At 40.7% G+C, this 18,029-nt stretch overlaps 1 protein-coding gene across 1 annotated transcript in view; it reads right to left on the bottom strand.

Moving 5' to 3' along the window:
- Positions 1-4,781: 4,781 nt before the first annotated feature.
- The window catches only part of LOC138946115 (sodium channel protein 1 brain-like), a 70,035-nt gene continuing 56,787 nt past the window's right edge, over positions 4,782-18,029 (bottom strand). The window contains exons 22-28 of the mRNA XM_070317657.1: positions 16,809-16,966; positions 16,030-16,083; positions 15,394-15,531; positions 14,674-14,784; positions 13,098-13,368; positions 11,844-12,376; positions 4,782-11,232 (exon numbers count right to left, since the gene is read on the bottom strand). Of these exons, the coding sequence (XP_070173758.1) occupies positions 10,468-11,232; positions 11,844-12,376; positions 13,098-13,368; positions 14,674-14,784; positions 15,394-15,531; positions 16,030-16,083; positions 16,809-16,966 (2,030 nt within the window). The 3' untranslated portion in view covers positions 4,782-10,467. The remainder of the gene's footprint in view (positions 11,233-11,843; positions 12,377-13,097; positions 13,369-14,673; positions 14,785-15,393; positions 15,532-16,029; positions 16,084-16,808; positions 16,967-18,029) is intronic.

Genomic DNA, 18,029 nt, shown 5'->3' with positions numbered 1-18,029 from the left:
CTTTTTATCCACACGCCAGTGTAAGTGCGAGAACCACTTGAGTGAGACTTAAAAGCATCAAATTTAATTACAGCGCGTCAAAAATTATACAAACAGATTAATGTATATACACCAGTCATCATGTAATTTTGTGTGTAAGAATTGGATACACAATTTTCTAATCAGTCCTTACATTTCTGTGAGTATTGGGAGAATAAGTATTGGGTTCATGTTTGACCTCAATGCAAGATGTGATGTCATGAGTTCTTTGTTGGAGCCAAAGTCCTTTAGTTTAAATAATTTGTCTCTGTGTCATAATAGATCTGGTGTGGTATTCAGGAAAGCTTATATTAGCGGCATTTGACCGCATGGTGGCGCTGTTTGAGCTGTAAGTCACCCTTAATGCTATTGATGAAGCCCAGTTTTGACCCGCCAAAGTCATGTGACTGCTGTAAACTTAACGGACCCCCCTCTCGCCACTACAATCGCTAGCGGCGTGATTCCACCATTTTTCTAATGATGTTTGTATGGTTGTGTCCGCATGTGGTCTTAATTGCAATGGGGCGCCTCGCTGACAGTGCATGTCTCAGATAGTAGCCCGGGCGGTGATTTCCTTTGATAATTAAGGGTGCATGTGCACATGTTTACAGAGCAAGAAGCGAGGTAACACCCTTGATAGCTAAAAACGTTCCAACTTGGTGACACGAATAGCTCTCAAAATCAGAATTTAGAGCCTTTTAGCTAAAAAGGCAGCTATCACCACTTTAATTTTTCCACAACTTATGAATTGGCCTCCCGGCCAGGTTTTTATTGACATATGGTACAGATTATATCCCTCCAATTGGACATTGTGACAAAAGTCAACAGCTTGGCTGCCATCAGTGCAAAATGGGATTTTTTTCATGAATTTATTGATGATGATGATTCCTAAAGGGACGCGTACACCAGTTGCTTTTTTATTAAATTAATTCTTACAACAAAATTAATGTCACTGACTGCACAGGAAAGCAGTCAGGATGTTGATTTTTGGTATGAGTCCAAGTGGAGGGATCGTGTTCTATCCCATTTCAAAAGCATTGCCAGATCTGAGATTGAGATATATAAGTGAGCAGAACTGTTTTCATGGGCTCCAGTACTGTACTTTTAAGTGTTGTTCAGATTTTGACCTCACCATGTCATCTTTTGATGTCTTTGTGTGATTTATTGTTTGGATTTGGATCTCATGGTGTAATATCTTATGTTTTCTTTTTTGTAAGCATTGTTCTGATTTTGACATCATGTTGTAATCTTCCAAATTATTTGTTAAGTACTAATGTTCAAATTTTGACCTCATGGTATCATCTCGTGATTCCTTTTTGAGCATAATATTGTTTACATTTTGACCTCATGATGTAATCTCATCAGAATTTGATCTTACAATTTCTTATGATCTTTTTCTTCAGCATTGTTCAGATTTTGATCTCAATATGAGATTTTAAGTTTTCTACCTTAATTGTTAAGCATTGATGAGAAAAATATGGAGACGACATGAGTGCACTGATTTTGTTTCCATTATTACTGCATGATCAGATGCATTCCTTGTTGAGCATTACATGTGATATTACATATAGCTGAACTTCTGGGCAGCAGCGTTTTCGTAGATCAAAATGGGATTTAGTAATGCAATGACACCGACTTATAGAGACGGAACCAAATATAGTTACAGGAAGTTCTAAAAAGGGGAAGAGACTTCAGCAAAACTTGGAGAGGTTTACCTTTCCGAATTACATCCCTTACAATGAAACTAACTAGGGTTGTTTTTAGAAATGTCAGGCATGGCTACATTAAAGCTATCTACACCTTAAATTAAAAAATGTTCAGGCTTAAATTCAATTGAACATTAGCTACAATGGGAGTTCAATCAAAGAAAAATTATGTTCTCATCAAATCTAAACATATCACTCGTCAAATGAAATCAAATACTTATCAAATAAAATGTTCAACTAATAGACGATTTTCGAAAAAAATAAATTTTCTCTAGATTTTCAGTGGTCTGGAAGAGTAATTAAGCCCTTTTACCTCGGACAAGCTTTCCACGCTTCCGATCAGCTTTATCCTGCAATTGGGAAGAACAATTACTAACTCTGATGTGTAATGTTTATACGAAGCGTGGGCACAATAATTTTAAGATACCCTTTTCTTTTGAAAATCAGCGTTCACGAGTTCATTGGACTCACAATTTGTTGTGGAAATGATCACTGGCACATGGTGATTGCTCAGGTAAAGGGGCTCTTACTCTACCAGACCACTGGAAATCCTGAGAGAGTTATTTCTGAAAAACGTCTATTAGTTAGCACATGAATTGATGATCGGAATGGATCGATGGGGAAAAGATAGATACTGCTGGGGCATCATTGGATGGTCTTTTTAATGTGATAACCAGGAAGGTACTATACTGCTGTGTATTTTATGTCTAATAGGTGCACTATGATGTTTATGTTAGCTGTTCTGATAAAGTGTATAATTATATTGTTTTTGTTTGTAAGGGGGCAGAAATGCAGGTGCTCTTTAATAAATGAGTGCCAATTCTTCTTCTTCTGCGTTCATGGGCTGAAACTCCCATGTACACTCAGGGTTTTTTGCACACGTGGGATTTTACAGAGTGATATATATATATATATATATATAATACTGAACGGATCTGTGACGGTGAACATTGTATCCTATTCAGGAAAAAATGGTACATTTAACAGACAATCATATGTCTTCTTTTTTTTTTTCCTTTTTTTTTGTGGGGGGGGGGGGGGGGACCAGGTGCATGTGTACAGTTATACTTTCAATTGTAAATTAACCTCTGCAAGCCTATTAAGCTGTGATCTTGGTTTTTGTTTGTTCGTTTGGAGCAAGCATCATTTTGCAAGATAATTTAATGGGCGATGATTTTTCTTTCTTGCAATATTTTAAGTTTTGCGCATCTTTTTCTTCATCTTGAAGTGTCCATCTTTTGCATTAAGGATTTTACTGTGTGCATTTTCATTCGTACAAATGTTACAATACTTGCTCAAAGAAAGTTAACTGATGCATAATATTTTTGAATTGCGTACTTTTTTAAATCATATTCTGTCTTATGTACTCATGAATGTTGTAATTTTGATGCTTAGAATCTTTTATGATTCTATCCATTTACACTTTTCGTAATCGAAGTGAAACTTTTCCTTTGAAATAATGTCACAAAGGATACTTTCTTTCTTTTCCTCCTCAAAGGAATTTAATGAGATAGAGTGTATCAGTTTTTAATATTCATGTGAATACTCAAGTTTTTTGTTTTATTCTTTGTTTTAGTTTTTTTGCTGGATCAGTTATTTATCATGACTGCTGCTTTATTTCTGTGGTTTTGCACAATTTATGCATATTATAATCAGCTTTCAAAAAATAAACTTGTGTAATGGAACATTTGTCTCATGTGCTTCTTTATGTGCAAGAGAGTAATGACATCTGAGACTGTACGTGTTCTCACCATGACTTATGCTTATGTGTGTGTTCTACATTAACATGTACATAGCGTGACGCCCCCCCACACACACATACTAATTCTCTCTCTCTCTCTCTCTCTCTCTCTCTCTCTCTCTCTCTCTCTCTCTCTCTCTCTCTTTCTCTCCAAGAAAAACAAATAAAAACAAAGTTTTAAATCCTTCAAATGGTTGTGATTTATTTTGATAAACCACTTGTTTATGTACAAGATTCAAGGCAGACACATTCACCCAAAGAATTCAATGGTTAAGGTGGTGATTTATTTTATGCTTGATTATTATGCTGCTGGGAAAATAAATCATAAGAGGCATGCCATAAGCTAAAATTAAATTAATAATCAGCGTTATGTGCAAATAAAAGGAAGAAAATTAAACTCCCTGCAATTCAAACTGGCATCACAAAGGATAAAAAATTAAGCATTCCAGTGATTGCATGCATACCCAGGTCAAACAAAAGCAAAATAATTACAAGAATTAAAAAAAAAAACATCAACCAGAAGTGTGACTCTCAAGCTTATAATAATCTATTCTACAAAGTGCATCCGCATCACTATGAATGCCCCCCCTTACCCCGTACCCTCTCCTCCCCCCTTCACCAACCACATGTCCTTAGTTGTATATCCTCAGAATTATGCTGAATCACAATAAATGCAGCAGTCGATATATAACCATTACCATACCAAATTCTGAAACAAAAACAAACTCTAAAGAACTCTTGAAAAAGACTCTCAGAAAATGTGATAATTATAACCATTTCTGCTAAACCAACATACGCTTATGTAAAACTTTGATTTGTGTGTAAACCTCAGCAATTCCAAACCTGCTTACTAACAAATTCCACACATCTTAACTTAGCTCTGGATGCAAGGATAATTATTGAATATCCAAACTAAAATCCGTGAAACGAAGTAACATAAAAGGGAGAGATTTAAGTTCGAAAAGGAACCTATAACGACATACAATGTGACATTGATTTTTTTCATAGAGTTAAAACTGAGAATAGTATGGAAATCACAATGTGATAACGTTAAGACAAATGTTTGGCGTCTGGAAAGAGCAAGCACACAGATGAAAAAAGGTGGTTCGACTTTAATGTGTCGGTGAAGAACTCAATGTGAGATCAAAGTTAGCATCTTCAATCAAAACAAAGGGTAATAACATAAAATGCATCAATGTAGGAAAATTGCATTTCATTTCTACAAGTAGTTATCTCTGTGACGTTGTGTCTGTATCTGTCTGTCCGTCTGCCTGTCTATCTAGACGTGTCTGTCTGTCTGTCTGTCTTTCTTTCTCTCTCTCTCTCGCTCTAATTCTCTCTCAGCAGTTCAAGGGCAATTAAGCTATTTCAAATAATGTGTGGGTTCTCAACAAAACATTTTGCAGGATATCTGTCCATTTAGAATAAAGGAACCCTGTTGCAACAGCAAAAAAAAAAAAAAGGAAACAAAAATAACATCAATAACAATGACTGTAAGTACTTGGTATATATAAGGACGTACCTGTCTGCAAATTGAAATGTGAGGGATGGCGTGGAAGTGTGTGTGTGTGTGTGTGTGGGGGGGGGGGGGGTTGTCAGCCAGCTTCTCAAATTGTGAGCTACTCATGATAAGACAACCTTTGCCAGCCAACAACTGTACACAAATAAGCTACTCACAAAAAGTTAAGGATCACTTGCACACAAATTCATAACTTTCCAAATAAGAAAGCCAATGCGTTGGTAGTTGGCATACGTTTAATTAATTCAATGCTTTAGTGATAACGATACAATATTTTTCTTCAATTTCGAGCAATCGTTTGGTTTGTACATTTTATCAAAGTGTGTACGTATCGAAATTTAATTTCACAAAGTCGTTGAAATCACAAGACATGGCATTCAGATGCTCCCAAAAGTTCAGTAATGCGTGTAACCGCCCTGGCTGTTCTGGCACTCGACGCAGCGAGTCCTCATAGAGTTGACCAGGGTGGTGAAGATCCTCTGTGGAAGCGCCTGCCACTCAGCCTGCAGCATCTGGTAGAGGTGCTGGACATCCCTGTGAGGGGGGTGGTTGCTCCTCACTTTGCGATCCAATTCATCCCAGAGGTTCTCAATCGGGTGGAGATCAGGACTGCATGCTGGCCACTCCATTCTGTTGACTCCAGACTGCTGCAGGAAGTCGTTGACCACCCTTGCCCTGTGGGGGCGAGCGTTGTCATCCTGGTAGACAGCCTGCGGTCCCATCTGCTGCAGTGTAGGCACAGCCAGCGGTTGAAGGATCTCATCCCGGTATCGGATGCCAGTCAGGTTACCCTGTACATGAACTAAGGGTGTTCTGTGGTGAAGGCTGAAGGCCCCCCAGACCATTACAGAACCTCCACCAAAGGCCACCTTTTCTTGGACAGTGGCGTCAATGTAGCGTTCCCCTTGGCGCCTCCAGACCCTCAGTCAGTCGTCGTTGTGGTTCAGGGTTTAAGCGTGATTCTTCACTGAACAGGACCTGGGACCATTGCTGACGTGTCCACCTCACGTGACGTCTGCAGAAGGCGCGGCGTGCTGCCCTATGGGCTGGAGTTAAGCGTGGCCGTACAGCTGGGCGACGAGAACGGAGGTTAAACCCATGAAAGCGATTCTGTATGGTCTGCTGGCTAATGTTGGTGTTAGTAGCCACCCTCAGCTGCCTTCGAATAATGCTGGAAGAGGCTGTTCTTGTTTGCAAGGCTAGTCGTTCAATGAGACGATCTTCACGTGGAGTTGTCTTCTTTGGTCGCCCAGGTCTGCGTCTTTCCTGGACCCTCCCAGTGGCTGTAAAACGTTGAATCAGTCTGACAATGACCGGGATGGACACGTGAAGTCGCCTGGCCACTTCTCGCTTGGGGACACCATCTTGGAACCATGCAACAGCTCGTCCCCTCTCAAACTCGTTCAATTTTCGTCGTGGAGGCATTGTCAGATAATGCCTAATACCGGTGGTATGTCTTCTCAAAAAGCCAAGCAAGTTACAGCATCTCACACATAAACAGCAGTGCTTGCACGTGCATAATGGTTTTTCCATGTGGCTTGTGCAATGTGTTCAGGCTAAAAGGTCCAAAACAAGGTCCTTTTTCGCAAGTTTCCGCTTTTTCTTTTGCTACCAAGCTCAGTAGTAGAGATTCCCTTGCAATTTTCCCACTAACACAACATCGCCCACTTATAATTACAGCTGAACAAGAATTCATAACAATTTGGTTTGACTGAGAAATAAATAACAGTAGCGAACTGATTTTATTGAGCACCTGTTTTCTCATAGTGATCCTTAACTTTTTGTGAGTAGTGTATAAGGGAAAAAAACCGGCTGAAGATGACTTGCCACACAACGCAGTAGGAAATGTATACACATTTTGGAAGACCTTTCATCAGGAGTATATAAAACATTCAAAATAGGCATGCTTCAATAAATAACAGGTGACGTGCACGGCAGCAGATTTGAGTTCAATAGTAATTGCATAATGACGCCAGCTTGTGCAATGCATAACAAAAACAATATATGGCGGTACATCATGCAATTAAAAACATAACTGTAGATGTAAAATTCACAAGAGAAAAAGGAAAAAAGAAAATCAGAGTAGAGACAAATGTAATTTAATTTCCTGGGTGTGACTGTATACACAGAAAAAAAGTTGGGGAAAAACTACCCCTGGAAATAGTTTCCGCTCTTGTGAGCTCCGTTTTAATTTTTACATTTTCCTCCAAGAAATTGTATCTGATGGCCTTCGAACAATATTTGATATTAACATAAACGGTATGAGTCAGAGCGAAACTAGAACAAGAAATGTCAAGGAAATTTAAAAAAAAAATATGAATACCCAGGAACTTTCAAGTGAAAGAGGGTAGGTGCTGGGTTAAAAGAAACTTTAAGCGAACATTTTCAGGAAAAGAGTCAGTATTATTGAAAAAATCAACGTGATTTCAAAACTGATATTGCATTAATTGTGTGAAGTTGAAAAGAATGAACGTATCAAAGCAAAATATGCAAACGGACAACCTAAGAGTTTCAGGAAAAAAATAAAAATAAAATTAAAAAAACATCCTGATCATATCATGGTGAAAAAAGTACAAAACGTCAAACAGTATCACATGACCGTGAAATCATTCATGCACAGATGTAAAAACAAATGTCACAAAACATGCAACATCAGTAAACCGAAATGATTTTATGTGAATCAACTTAGTACGCTTGAAATGGGAAAAATACCTATACAATCTACGCATTCAGTGTGGTATTCCGTATTAAATGTTTGGTACAAATATACTGTTTTTCTGTTCTGTTGTTACGCAGAGATAAATTTCTCAGTGTGTTTTCAAAGCGAGTGTTAATTTAGTGTGTGAAAGCTCCGGGTCGTTTGTAATACTATGGAGTTAGATAACCAATTTCAGCAGTAAACGATTGTTCAGCAGTCTACAAAATGAAACTTTCTGCTTTAGCAACGGAACTAAGCAGCACATTTGTAAAAGCAAAACATGATGATTACACACAATGCATGACAAATATTCAGCGACGGACTGAATGACTTTATCGTTGTTAAAATCACAGAAAAGCACATATAATTATGTACATTCACTTGAAGATAAAAAGAATCTACCATCCCTTTTTTTATCATCGACGATAGGGCTGGACCAAGTACACATTTAAAACGACGTTTGAATTGTGTTCTCACTTTTTTGCTCAGTGCTTCCCTTAGTTTGCAAGAAATATTCAGTATTTAATATATAATTCATTAGCAAATACAAGCCACTGACAAATATTATCAATGATAAAGGCTGCAGGGACAATGTACTATGTTCACATTTCAACCCTGAGGCAAGAGAAAGAGATGGTAGATTTTTTTTCTAACAAAACTAACAGAATATTGCAGAAAGTAAAATAATGGCATCACAGTAAGCAAATGAATTAAAGTAAATTCAATAATATCCCTACCCCTGAGAATAACACAAAGTAAAACGAACATATTAAACCGATTTTAACTTATACTTACATATTTATGCTTCTGGTATGCGTCAAATCAAGACACATATAAAACTTTCTGTTTTGCAATTTATTTAAGTATAATGTTTAAGTTTCCCAGCCTTCATTTTTCACGTCTGTAAAATGAAAAATAGGCACACCAGTAATCTAAATGTAAATCAAAGAATCACAAACGTCTACATTTATTTATTTTATCAATGACAAATGGTTGCACATATTCAAACACTATAATACACTGTTTCTGTACAAAGGAGTTTGGCACTTGCTTTAGGCAAACAAAACAGAAGATTCTAACCTTACAAATCAGAGATTACTGGTTTGATGATTTTTTGCAAATTGTGTCTTTTCCACAACATGCTTTGACAAAACAAATCTTGAACGTCAATATTTGAAAATATAAAATGTTGCCAGCATATGAAATGATTTGAGTGATTTTTAACACAATTGTGCAAGTCAGTATTCTATGATCAGTTGACAAGGTATAGCAAACTTTGACATCCACAAATGATTGAACTGAGTAAGGTATCTATGATATACGAGTGGCAACAGAAAAATGTATTAAAGCACAATGTCTTTTTTTTTTAAGCGTGATAACTTAAAATACCAACAACAATGACATCGTAAGTATACAATATATCATATTCATGCAAGGAAATCTGGAAACAAACCTGTTTTAAAGAAAAGCAACAAGTGACTGGCAATAAAGAACAAAGATACTGTTTTGGCAAATTGAATAGGATTTAACTCAGTAGGAGTGCTTGTTTTGTGCAGATTACATCGGCCCACTGTTGTTTTGTTTTTTATATATTAAATGCCCGTCACCTTTTAGAACTAAACATGCAACGGCGCGTGAAAGTGTGTACCACACGTGAAGGGTTGTACAACAAAGGAACCGGGAAGATACCAGCTTTTTCCGATCTCATCGTAATTCTAACTGGTACAAAAAAAACATACACGCAGCCGGGAAAACCTTCATCAACACCTGTGTTTTCCCACTTTGATTGACACGAAAGAAATGCTGATAATTGTCAACTCTAGAAGTCCGTCATCACAGCTTCATTCCACCATTGTTTGACATGATTGTTTTCCCAGACATGTCTTCACTTCATTTTGATCACCAAAGGGCTTGACTTTGATTGTTCATTGTCGATTCCTTGTTATCACGTGTGCCATTATTGTGTGTGACGCAGAACTCGTTTTAGTGTGACTCGATCACGACTGAAGTCGAACAGTAATTCTATCACTTCAGTAGAACAAAGAGAGGCATAGGATGGAGAACACTGTCATGACAGGTCCAAGTTCATCAGTGTTAGTGCATACCACAATTCACTGATTCAATTCTTGTTACAAAGACAGTATCTGCCCGCAGCAGTCCTTCGCACATTAGTCATTTTCAAGTATTTGAGTTGTTCACACAAGAACTGTTAGCCTTGGGTCACTTGAGCACTCTGCGTGGATCACACCAGTTCTTGTGCATTATTTAGTAACCGCACTTTGGTTTACTAACAAACACAGCCCGTTTTACAGCAAGGGATTGAAAAAACCCCACCCGTCCTGATGCTTGCCACAAGTCTCAGCTGCTGGGATTTGAAAGTTACAGACTCTTGTCTGGCTGTTTCGCGTTCAGAATGATCCTTGCAACGCACACTTCATGTCATTACTGCTGGCTTTAGGTCATGCCACAAAAGCTATTTATGTCAGCAGTAGAACGCACATGTCCACACATAAAGGCTCCTCTGGGGCATAACAAGAACACCCCATCATCATGACAAATTGGCCTTTAGTTCTCAGTATCCCTAGAGCTGCCACTCTTGCCGTTGTGTATTGACAAACCTGCCTTTTTTACTCCTACCAATATGAATTGGCAAACCAGCCTTTCAGTCTACTCGTTCCAGTGTGTATGGGCAAACCCCTCTTTTCTACTCAGACCACTGTGTAAGAACAACCCGGCCTGATTTTTTTCTAACTCCAACAATGTCTCTCGTCGTTGTCACAGTGTGTTATAACTCCAAATCCTGCTTTTCTTCCCCTCTGGAATAGAGAGAGTTGACTCGCGGTACCTGCAGCGTGTTGGACAGGTTTCCTTTCTTGCTGAGCGCCTGCAGGTGCGTGGCGTGCGCCAGCCCCGGAGAAGAAGGGGGAGTCCGTACACTAATGTGGCTGATGGCCGAGGAAGGCCTGGACGCCCCGAAGAAGTTGGACAAGGCCGAGGTGATGCGGCGACCCAGCTCCCGCACACCGGACGGCCTCTCCTTGCTACGATCGCCGCAGGCACTATTTTTGCGGATGGAGTTCTGCCTCATGGCCATGGCCGTGACGTTCTTCAGGACCTTCTGCATCTTGTGGCTTCTCCACGCCCGCTGCAGGGTGCGAGCCGCCACGTCCTCCTTCTTGCGCTGCAAGGTCGTCGTCTTGATGGCGACGGTTTCGCGGGACGGGAAGACGGCGGTGAACTTCTTCGTCATCTGGTCCTTCAGGGTCTTCAGCTCCGCCGACTCTTCCACGTCCGACAGGTGGTTCTTGACCAGCGCCATGAGGATGTCCAGACAGTGTAGCTTGTCGCCCTCCATGATGGGCAGGTTGAAGGACACCAGTCGGACCTCGTTGGGCTTCTCGATCTTGAGCGGGTCCTCCAGGTCGGCCACGAAGTCGGAGAGCTGGTCGTACTTGATGAACTGGGTGGCGTGCGGGTCGTAGCGCTCCCACACCACGTAGAACATGTCAAAGTCGTCCTCCGTGATTCCCACTTCTTCCTGCTGGTGAGCCTGTGAAGCAGCGAAACAATTGACCCATGTGTAAGTTAGGGTATTTGCCATATGCAATGCTGGGCTGGACCTAGTGTAGCGGAGGGTGGGGCTTTTAAAATGAGACAGGGGTACCCCGGGTACACGGGCCAAAGTGGGCAGGAGATCTTGGTGGTATGTCCCCTCCCCCCCCCCTCCCCGCCCCTCCCATAGATTCTCTGGAAACTTAGCATTTAGTATTTTGGGTCTGTTCTTGAGAAAACAGGTACTTTTGAAGGGAAAGTGGGCGTTCCCGGAACCAGGACACCCCCTACCCCCATTTAGACCCATCCCTGCAATGTGTAGCCAAACTTGAGAATGTGATAAATACATTTGATTTCTATATTCTTTGCACCGATGAAAAGTGGAGAAACGCACAAACAAAAAACAATAATAATAAAGATGAAAGTGTTATGCCAAGGAAGTGTTTATCGTGTGACTTCTGTCAAAAAGATAAACTCATATGTGAAATTTAAATGTTTGCTTATCAATTACATCCGTATTTAACACAACCAGAGACGCCCTAAAATCATGTATTATAACAGAGATCTAGATCCTCAACAAATCATACACACAAGCATCACTCAACCGACCTGATTGAAGTTCTCCAGGATGACGGCAATGTACATGTTGATGACGATCAAGTAGATCACCACGATGTAGGACACCATGAAAGGGATGGCCAACCAGGCGATCCCGCAGTCCCCGAACGAAGACTTCTCTAACGTTCCATCCGGCAAGGTCTTGTAGTCCGGGTTGCAGTCGGGATCCTCGACCAACAAGCCGTCCAGAATGTCGTTCCAGCCCGCCGAGGTTGCGAGACGAATCAGCAAGAGCATGCTGTTGCCGAACGTCTGGAAGTTGGTGATGTCGTCGAGGGCTCCGTTGAGTTTGACATCACCAAAGGAAGACATACCGATGATGGCGTAGATGTACATGACGAGGAAAAGAAGGGCTCCGATGTTGAAGATAGCTGGCAGAGAGATGATGAGAGCAAAGAGGAGTTTTCGGATTCCTTTGGCGGCCTTGATGAGACGGAGGACTCTGCCGATTCGGAAGACGCGGACCACTCGAAGCAAGGTCGGTTTGATGATGACGCTGTTCAGGAGGTCGCCCAGAACAATGTCTGTATGCGGGAAGAAAGCATTCAAGTTTGTAAGGAATGATCTGCCTTCGAATTTTCCTGCCCTTCCCGCTTCCAAATTTATCCCCAGTAGTTTGCACAGAAACAAAACGGCTATAAATTATCACTGGTTTACATACTCATTATGGCAACAGAAACAACATAAGAAGTGGAGGAACTTCCACAATACAACGAAGCTAGTGCCCACCACTTTATATTGCCCTTCAAAACACAGTTAACACACTCACATACACACACACAAGCAATCAAACTTCCAAACGTAATCACTCATACACACATCAAACACACACAATCACAAGGACAAATACCAATGGCTGTTATGCTATTTGGCGGAATAAATTCTTGTTCTTGTTCTTGTTCAACACTCCAAACCACCCAACTATCAGGGACACTAGAACGACGAGAAAATCCAAGTACAAGGAAGATGTAGAGGCAAGTACCCACCACGTTCATATTGCCCTTTCAAGACGCAGATACACACTCACATTACACTACAAAAGGAATCATACTTCCAAAAGTAACCAATCATACACACACCAAACTCACACAATCACAAAACTCCGAAACCACCCACCTATTAGGGACACTAGAACGACGAGAAAATCAAAGTACAAGGAAGATGCAGTGGCCATAGTGCCCAAAAGTAACCACTCATACACAGTACACCAAACTCACACAATCACAGAACTCCGAAACCACCCACCTATTAGGGACACCAGAACGACGAGAAAGTCAAAGATGTTCCAGGGGACCCTGAAGTAGTGCCAGCGGAGACCCAGCAGCTTGACAACGGCCTCCAGAACGAAGACGGACGTGAACATGATGTTGAGGATCTTGAGCGCCTCTTTAACACTGTCCGTCTGGTTGTAGTGTTCCACAGCCATCACCACCATGTTGAGCGCAATGAGCAGTACGATGCACAGCTCAAACTTGGTGCTCATGGCGATGTTGTAGAAGAACTTCAGGAACTTGGCCTGCAGAGGTTTTAATCAGAACGCTAATTATTGTTAATTAATTATCATTAAATGCTAATTCTTCATGAAAATGTAAAACACTGTACATCACGTGCCGTCATTCCGTACCTTCATCATACCATCCTGAACAAGGCAGTTTGTCGCTGACAAAATATTGATAAAGAAAGTACTAATCTGGTTACTGCTGTGTCCTCTTTTTGTTTAAACGCTAATTATTGTGTGGACATTTTGTAAATAGTATAGTAACGTTATGTTGTGGCAATCATTGAACGATCCAGTAACCTACAGTTCTATTTTTTTATTCGAAATTTTGGAACGTTAGCATTCTATCTATATCTGTTTTTGGATTTCTAATCAGAACACTATTTTTGAGGAATTTTGTTTGTTTGTTTGCTTAACGCCCAGCCGACCACGAAGGGCCATATCAGGGCGGTGCTGCTTTGACATATAACGTGCGCCACACACAAGACAGAAGTCGCAGCACAGGCTTCATGTCTCACCCAGTCACATTATTCTGACACCGGACCAACCAGTCCTAGCACTAACCCCATAATGCCAGACGCCAGGCGGAGCAGCCACTAGATTGCCAATTTTAAAGTCAGTCTTAGGTATGACCCGGCCGGGGTTCGAACCCACGACCTCCCGATCACGGGACGGACGCCTTACCACTAGGCCAACCGTGCCGGTCATTTTTGAGGAATGTCTGAAAGAGTTGATAGAATACTGTAGAATGTAACAGTACAGTTATGATGGCTGCATTGTTCATGAAGCGATTGACATTCGTTGGGGAAAAAAAAGACACACGTCCGTCTAGGTTCTGCGTTTCCTGAGACCATGGAGATGTTGTCGAAGAGCTTAAAAGTATTGACTGTAGATCGAAGTTATGACATCTTGATTACTGTTGCAAGTTGTTTTATTTGTGTTTTCAAAATTGAGACTTGGTAGGAAGAATTTAATCACTCTGTTAACAAAATGGATTGGTGTAAGGCTACGGGGGGAAATCATGATGTGCATCCATCTAACACCACCGCCCCCCCCCCCCCCCCCCCGCCCGCCCCCATCTGTAGTCGTTTGATCAAATGTCACAGTACATTAATTTCAAATGTGACCAACATAATGTTGTAGTCCGACTCCGAAATGCATTGACCAATCTCCGAAAAGCGCTGACGTCATTGGAAGAATGTCCCTACCCAGAATTCAAAACGGTTTTGGAGATTTTGAAGATGTCACAATAACAGACACGTACACTACGATTATCATCCTGAAACAAAAGTGAGTGCTGTGCCTCATCTGTAAGTAACATACCCGTGGTCGCTTGATCGTCTTCTGGGGCTTCTTGTTGCCCAGCTTCTTGAGGGTGTTGTAGTAGTTTCGCTGTCCCTCCGTCAGGAACGCGTCCAGGTAACTTCCTTCATACTGTACAAAAAGTGCATTTTTACGTTACCCTGGTTCATCGCTTCATCGATTTGTGCATGTTTTGTACTGTTGACTACATTGTGCCAGGAAATGGTGTATTGTCGTTTTTGCAAACGGCATACCACGTCGTTGCCAAATACAGAGTGTGTGAGTGTATGTGTGTAGGGTGTGTGTGTATATATGTGTGTGTGTGTGTGTGTGTGTGTGTGTGTGTGTGTGTGTGTGTGTGTGCGTGCGTGTGGTTTAGTGTGTATATATGTGTGTGTGTGTGTGTGTGTGTGTGTGTGTGTGTGAGGGGGGAGAGTACGTGCGTGTGTATACGTGTGTGTTGGGGGGGGGGAGGGGGGGTGTGTGTGTGTGTGTGTGTGTGTGTGTGTGTGTGTGTGCGTGTGTGTGTGTGTGTGTGCATACGTGCGCATGCGTGTGTGTAAGGATGGTTGTTTTTGTAGTTATGTAAGAGCACGGGTACAGTTTCGTTACAAGCACTTGCATCGGTCTCGAATAGCAATATCAGCTGAAGAAACGATACAAAATTATGACCAACCAACCATCGTTACAAGCACATTCATGACGTGCACAAAATATCACCAGCACTCCTGTACAACTTACCTTTTTCTTCAAAACGTTGAAGTTGTCAATGATGACAGAGATGAACAAATTCAGGGTGAAGAAAGCTCCGAAGACGATAAAGATCACGAAGTATAGATAGGCGTACAGGCTGGCTTCAAACTCAGGCTGCTCGTACACCTACCAAACGAAGCAAGATGCATAGATTACTTGATGTTTATGGAATGACAGGCAACTATATTAATTTGGTCAAGCTGAGTTATGAATTAGCTTACTCCACACAATTGTAAACAAATTCAGATTCAGATTCAGATTCAAAATTCGGATAGTTCCCTTTTCAGAAAAGGAAAAGAGAAAATATCCCAACTCGTTGACATGCACAAATATTGATCCTTTTGCCAGCAAGAAAAGCAAAACAACAACAACAACAACAACAACAACAACAACAACAACAACAACAATATCAGTATTTTGAATCAAATGCAGTAGAATCTATAAATGAATTAAAAAAAAGTCTATAAAAATTGTATTCAGAAAATGTTGCTTTGATAAATAATTTCACTCTATCACTTCGCGTATGAACAATGAACCCTGTGCCAGACTAATAGCTAGCCTAACTTAAAAGTGGGTGTGGATGTCAAGTTTGTATGTGAATGAGTTTCATTGTCTGTTGCTTACATCAGTGACGTCCACGGCATCCTTCATGACCTCCATCCAACCTTCAAACGTGGCCTGAAACAAACGTGAGGCATTCTGTTAAATAAAACTATTTATCCTAAAACATAGGTTTTTTTCCGTTTTTTTTCTGTTTTTCTTTTAAATCATTATTTTTCGGTTTTACAATATATATGTACATGAACATAACATAAAACATCCACAAGGTTTACAATCATGAAATGAGACAGGTTACAAATTGACTTGACACGTCACACAAATGAACACACAGACATACATGGACAGTGGTGGGGTAGAGAGGGGTGGGATATGGAGAGGGGGGTGCGGGTGTGGGGGGGGGGGGGTTAGGTGGTGGTTGCGATGGTCACACTGTAAAACATACTGGCAATATCTAGCTTCACTATATACATGACTTAAAAAAACCCACCAACTTGCGTTCAATTTAACCGAGGGGATTTTGTTTGCGCAATAATAATACTGCACGTTTTCATCCCTCCACTTGAAAGAAAGTTCCGTTTGCAGAATAGATGAATAATGTTTGTGTATGCTTGTACAGTTCTAAACAACTGTCCGTTTTATATTAACAGTGTGATGAAATAAGGCTGCATATTACAATAAAACAAAGCTACAGTTTACAATGCAATAAAGCTACGACTGACAATGAAGAAAGTAAAGCTGCAACAACTTCAAATCAAAGCAATCTTCGCATGAGAGTGAAATAAATCCGAACAGTAAAATTTGCAGTCAGACTTTTCCTTATTTTTACAACACACAACTCTTACCACTTGAAACAAAGCCAGAAAACCGGCTGCAGCATTGTCAAAGTGTATCTTGGAGTTTTCCCAGCGTTGTCCAATGGCCAAACAGTAGGTCATGTTAGGGGTCACACTGGCTGCAAACATTTCTCCTGTAGTTATGTTTACACACTTGTAGAATCGACCTGTTTTGAAACACACACAAATGGTTTTTTTTTAATTCTGCACCATTTTATTTTTAAGCCATCATTATACAATTCTATAACTTTTATACATTGACGCTGGTAAAGTCGGAGGACGGGATTGCCCTATTTGAAGTTTAAGCAGATAAAAGACCAGGGGGAGGGGGCGGGTGGGGGGATGAGATCATCAAGCAAACAAGTTCACCTGAGAAGTATATATTTGTCAAAAATGTCCCATCCCTCCTCACCCATCCTCTCTCTCTCTCTCTCTCTCTCTCTCTCTCTCTCTCTCTCTCTCTCTCTCTCTCTCTCTCTCTCTCTCTCTCTCTCTCTCTCTCTCTCTCTCTCTCTCTCTCTTTGTTGCATGTAATATGTAAATATTCATATGTTGTTTTTCTCTACCTTTTTTTCTACATGAATATCCGTGTAAATATGTGATTAGATTAGTCCCCTCTCTGGGCGAGGGCTGGTTGAAAAAAAGCTCGTTGTATTGCTGATGCCAAAACCCTCGAAAAATAAAATTTGATTTGATCTCTCTCTCTCTCTCTCTCTCTCTCTCTCTCTCTCTCTCTCTCTCTCTCTCTCTCTCTCTCTCTCTCTCTCTCTCTCTATGTGTGTGTGTGTGTGTGTGTGTGTGTGTGTGTGTGTGTGTGTGCGTGTGGTGTGTGTGTGTGTGTGTGTGTGTGTGTGTGTGTGTGTGTGTGTGTGTGTGTGTGTGTGTGTGTGTGTGTGTATGTATGTATGTGTAGAGCGTTTCCGAGTAAACTACTTGATCGATTTTTGTGAAACTTCACATGAGATATCCTGGGTATGATATCCTTAGACCATTTTTTCCTTTTTTCCGATAAATGTATTTGATGACGTCATATCCGGCTTTTTGTGAAAATTGAGGCGGCACTGTCACACCCTTAGTTTTTGATCAAATAGCTCTAGACTTTGGTTGAGTAATCGTCGACAAAGCCCGGACTATGGTATTGCATTTCAACGTGGCGGCTCAAAAATTAACTAATGAGTTTGGTCAGTAAATTCTGAGAATTGCAATTAAAATTAAAGTTTTAGCAATCGA

This window comes from Littorina saxatilis, linkage group LG1, assembly GCF_037325665.1.
Source record: "Littorina saxatilis isolate snail1 linkage group LG1, US_GU_Lsax_2.0, whole genome shotgun sequence".
Taxonomy (NCBI): Eukaryota; Metazoa; Mollusca; class Gastropoda; order Littorinimorpha; family Littorinidae; genus Littorina; species Littorina saxatilis.
The sequence above is the reverse complement of the archived record's forward strand: the minus strand, read 5'-3'. Positions and strand labels throughout refer to the sequence as shown.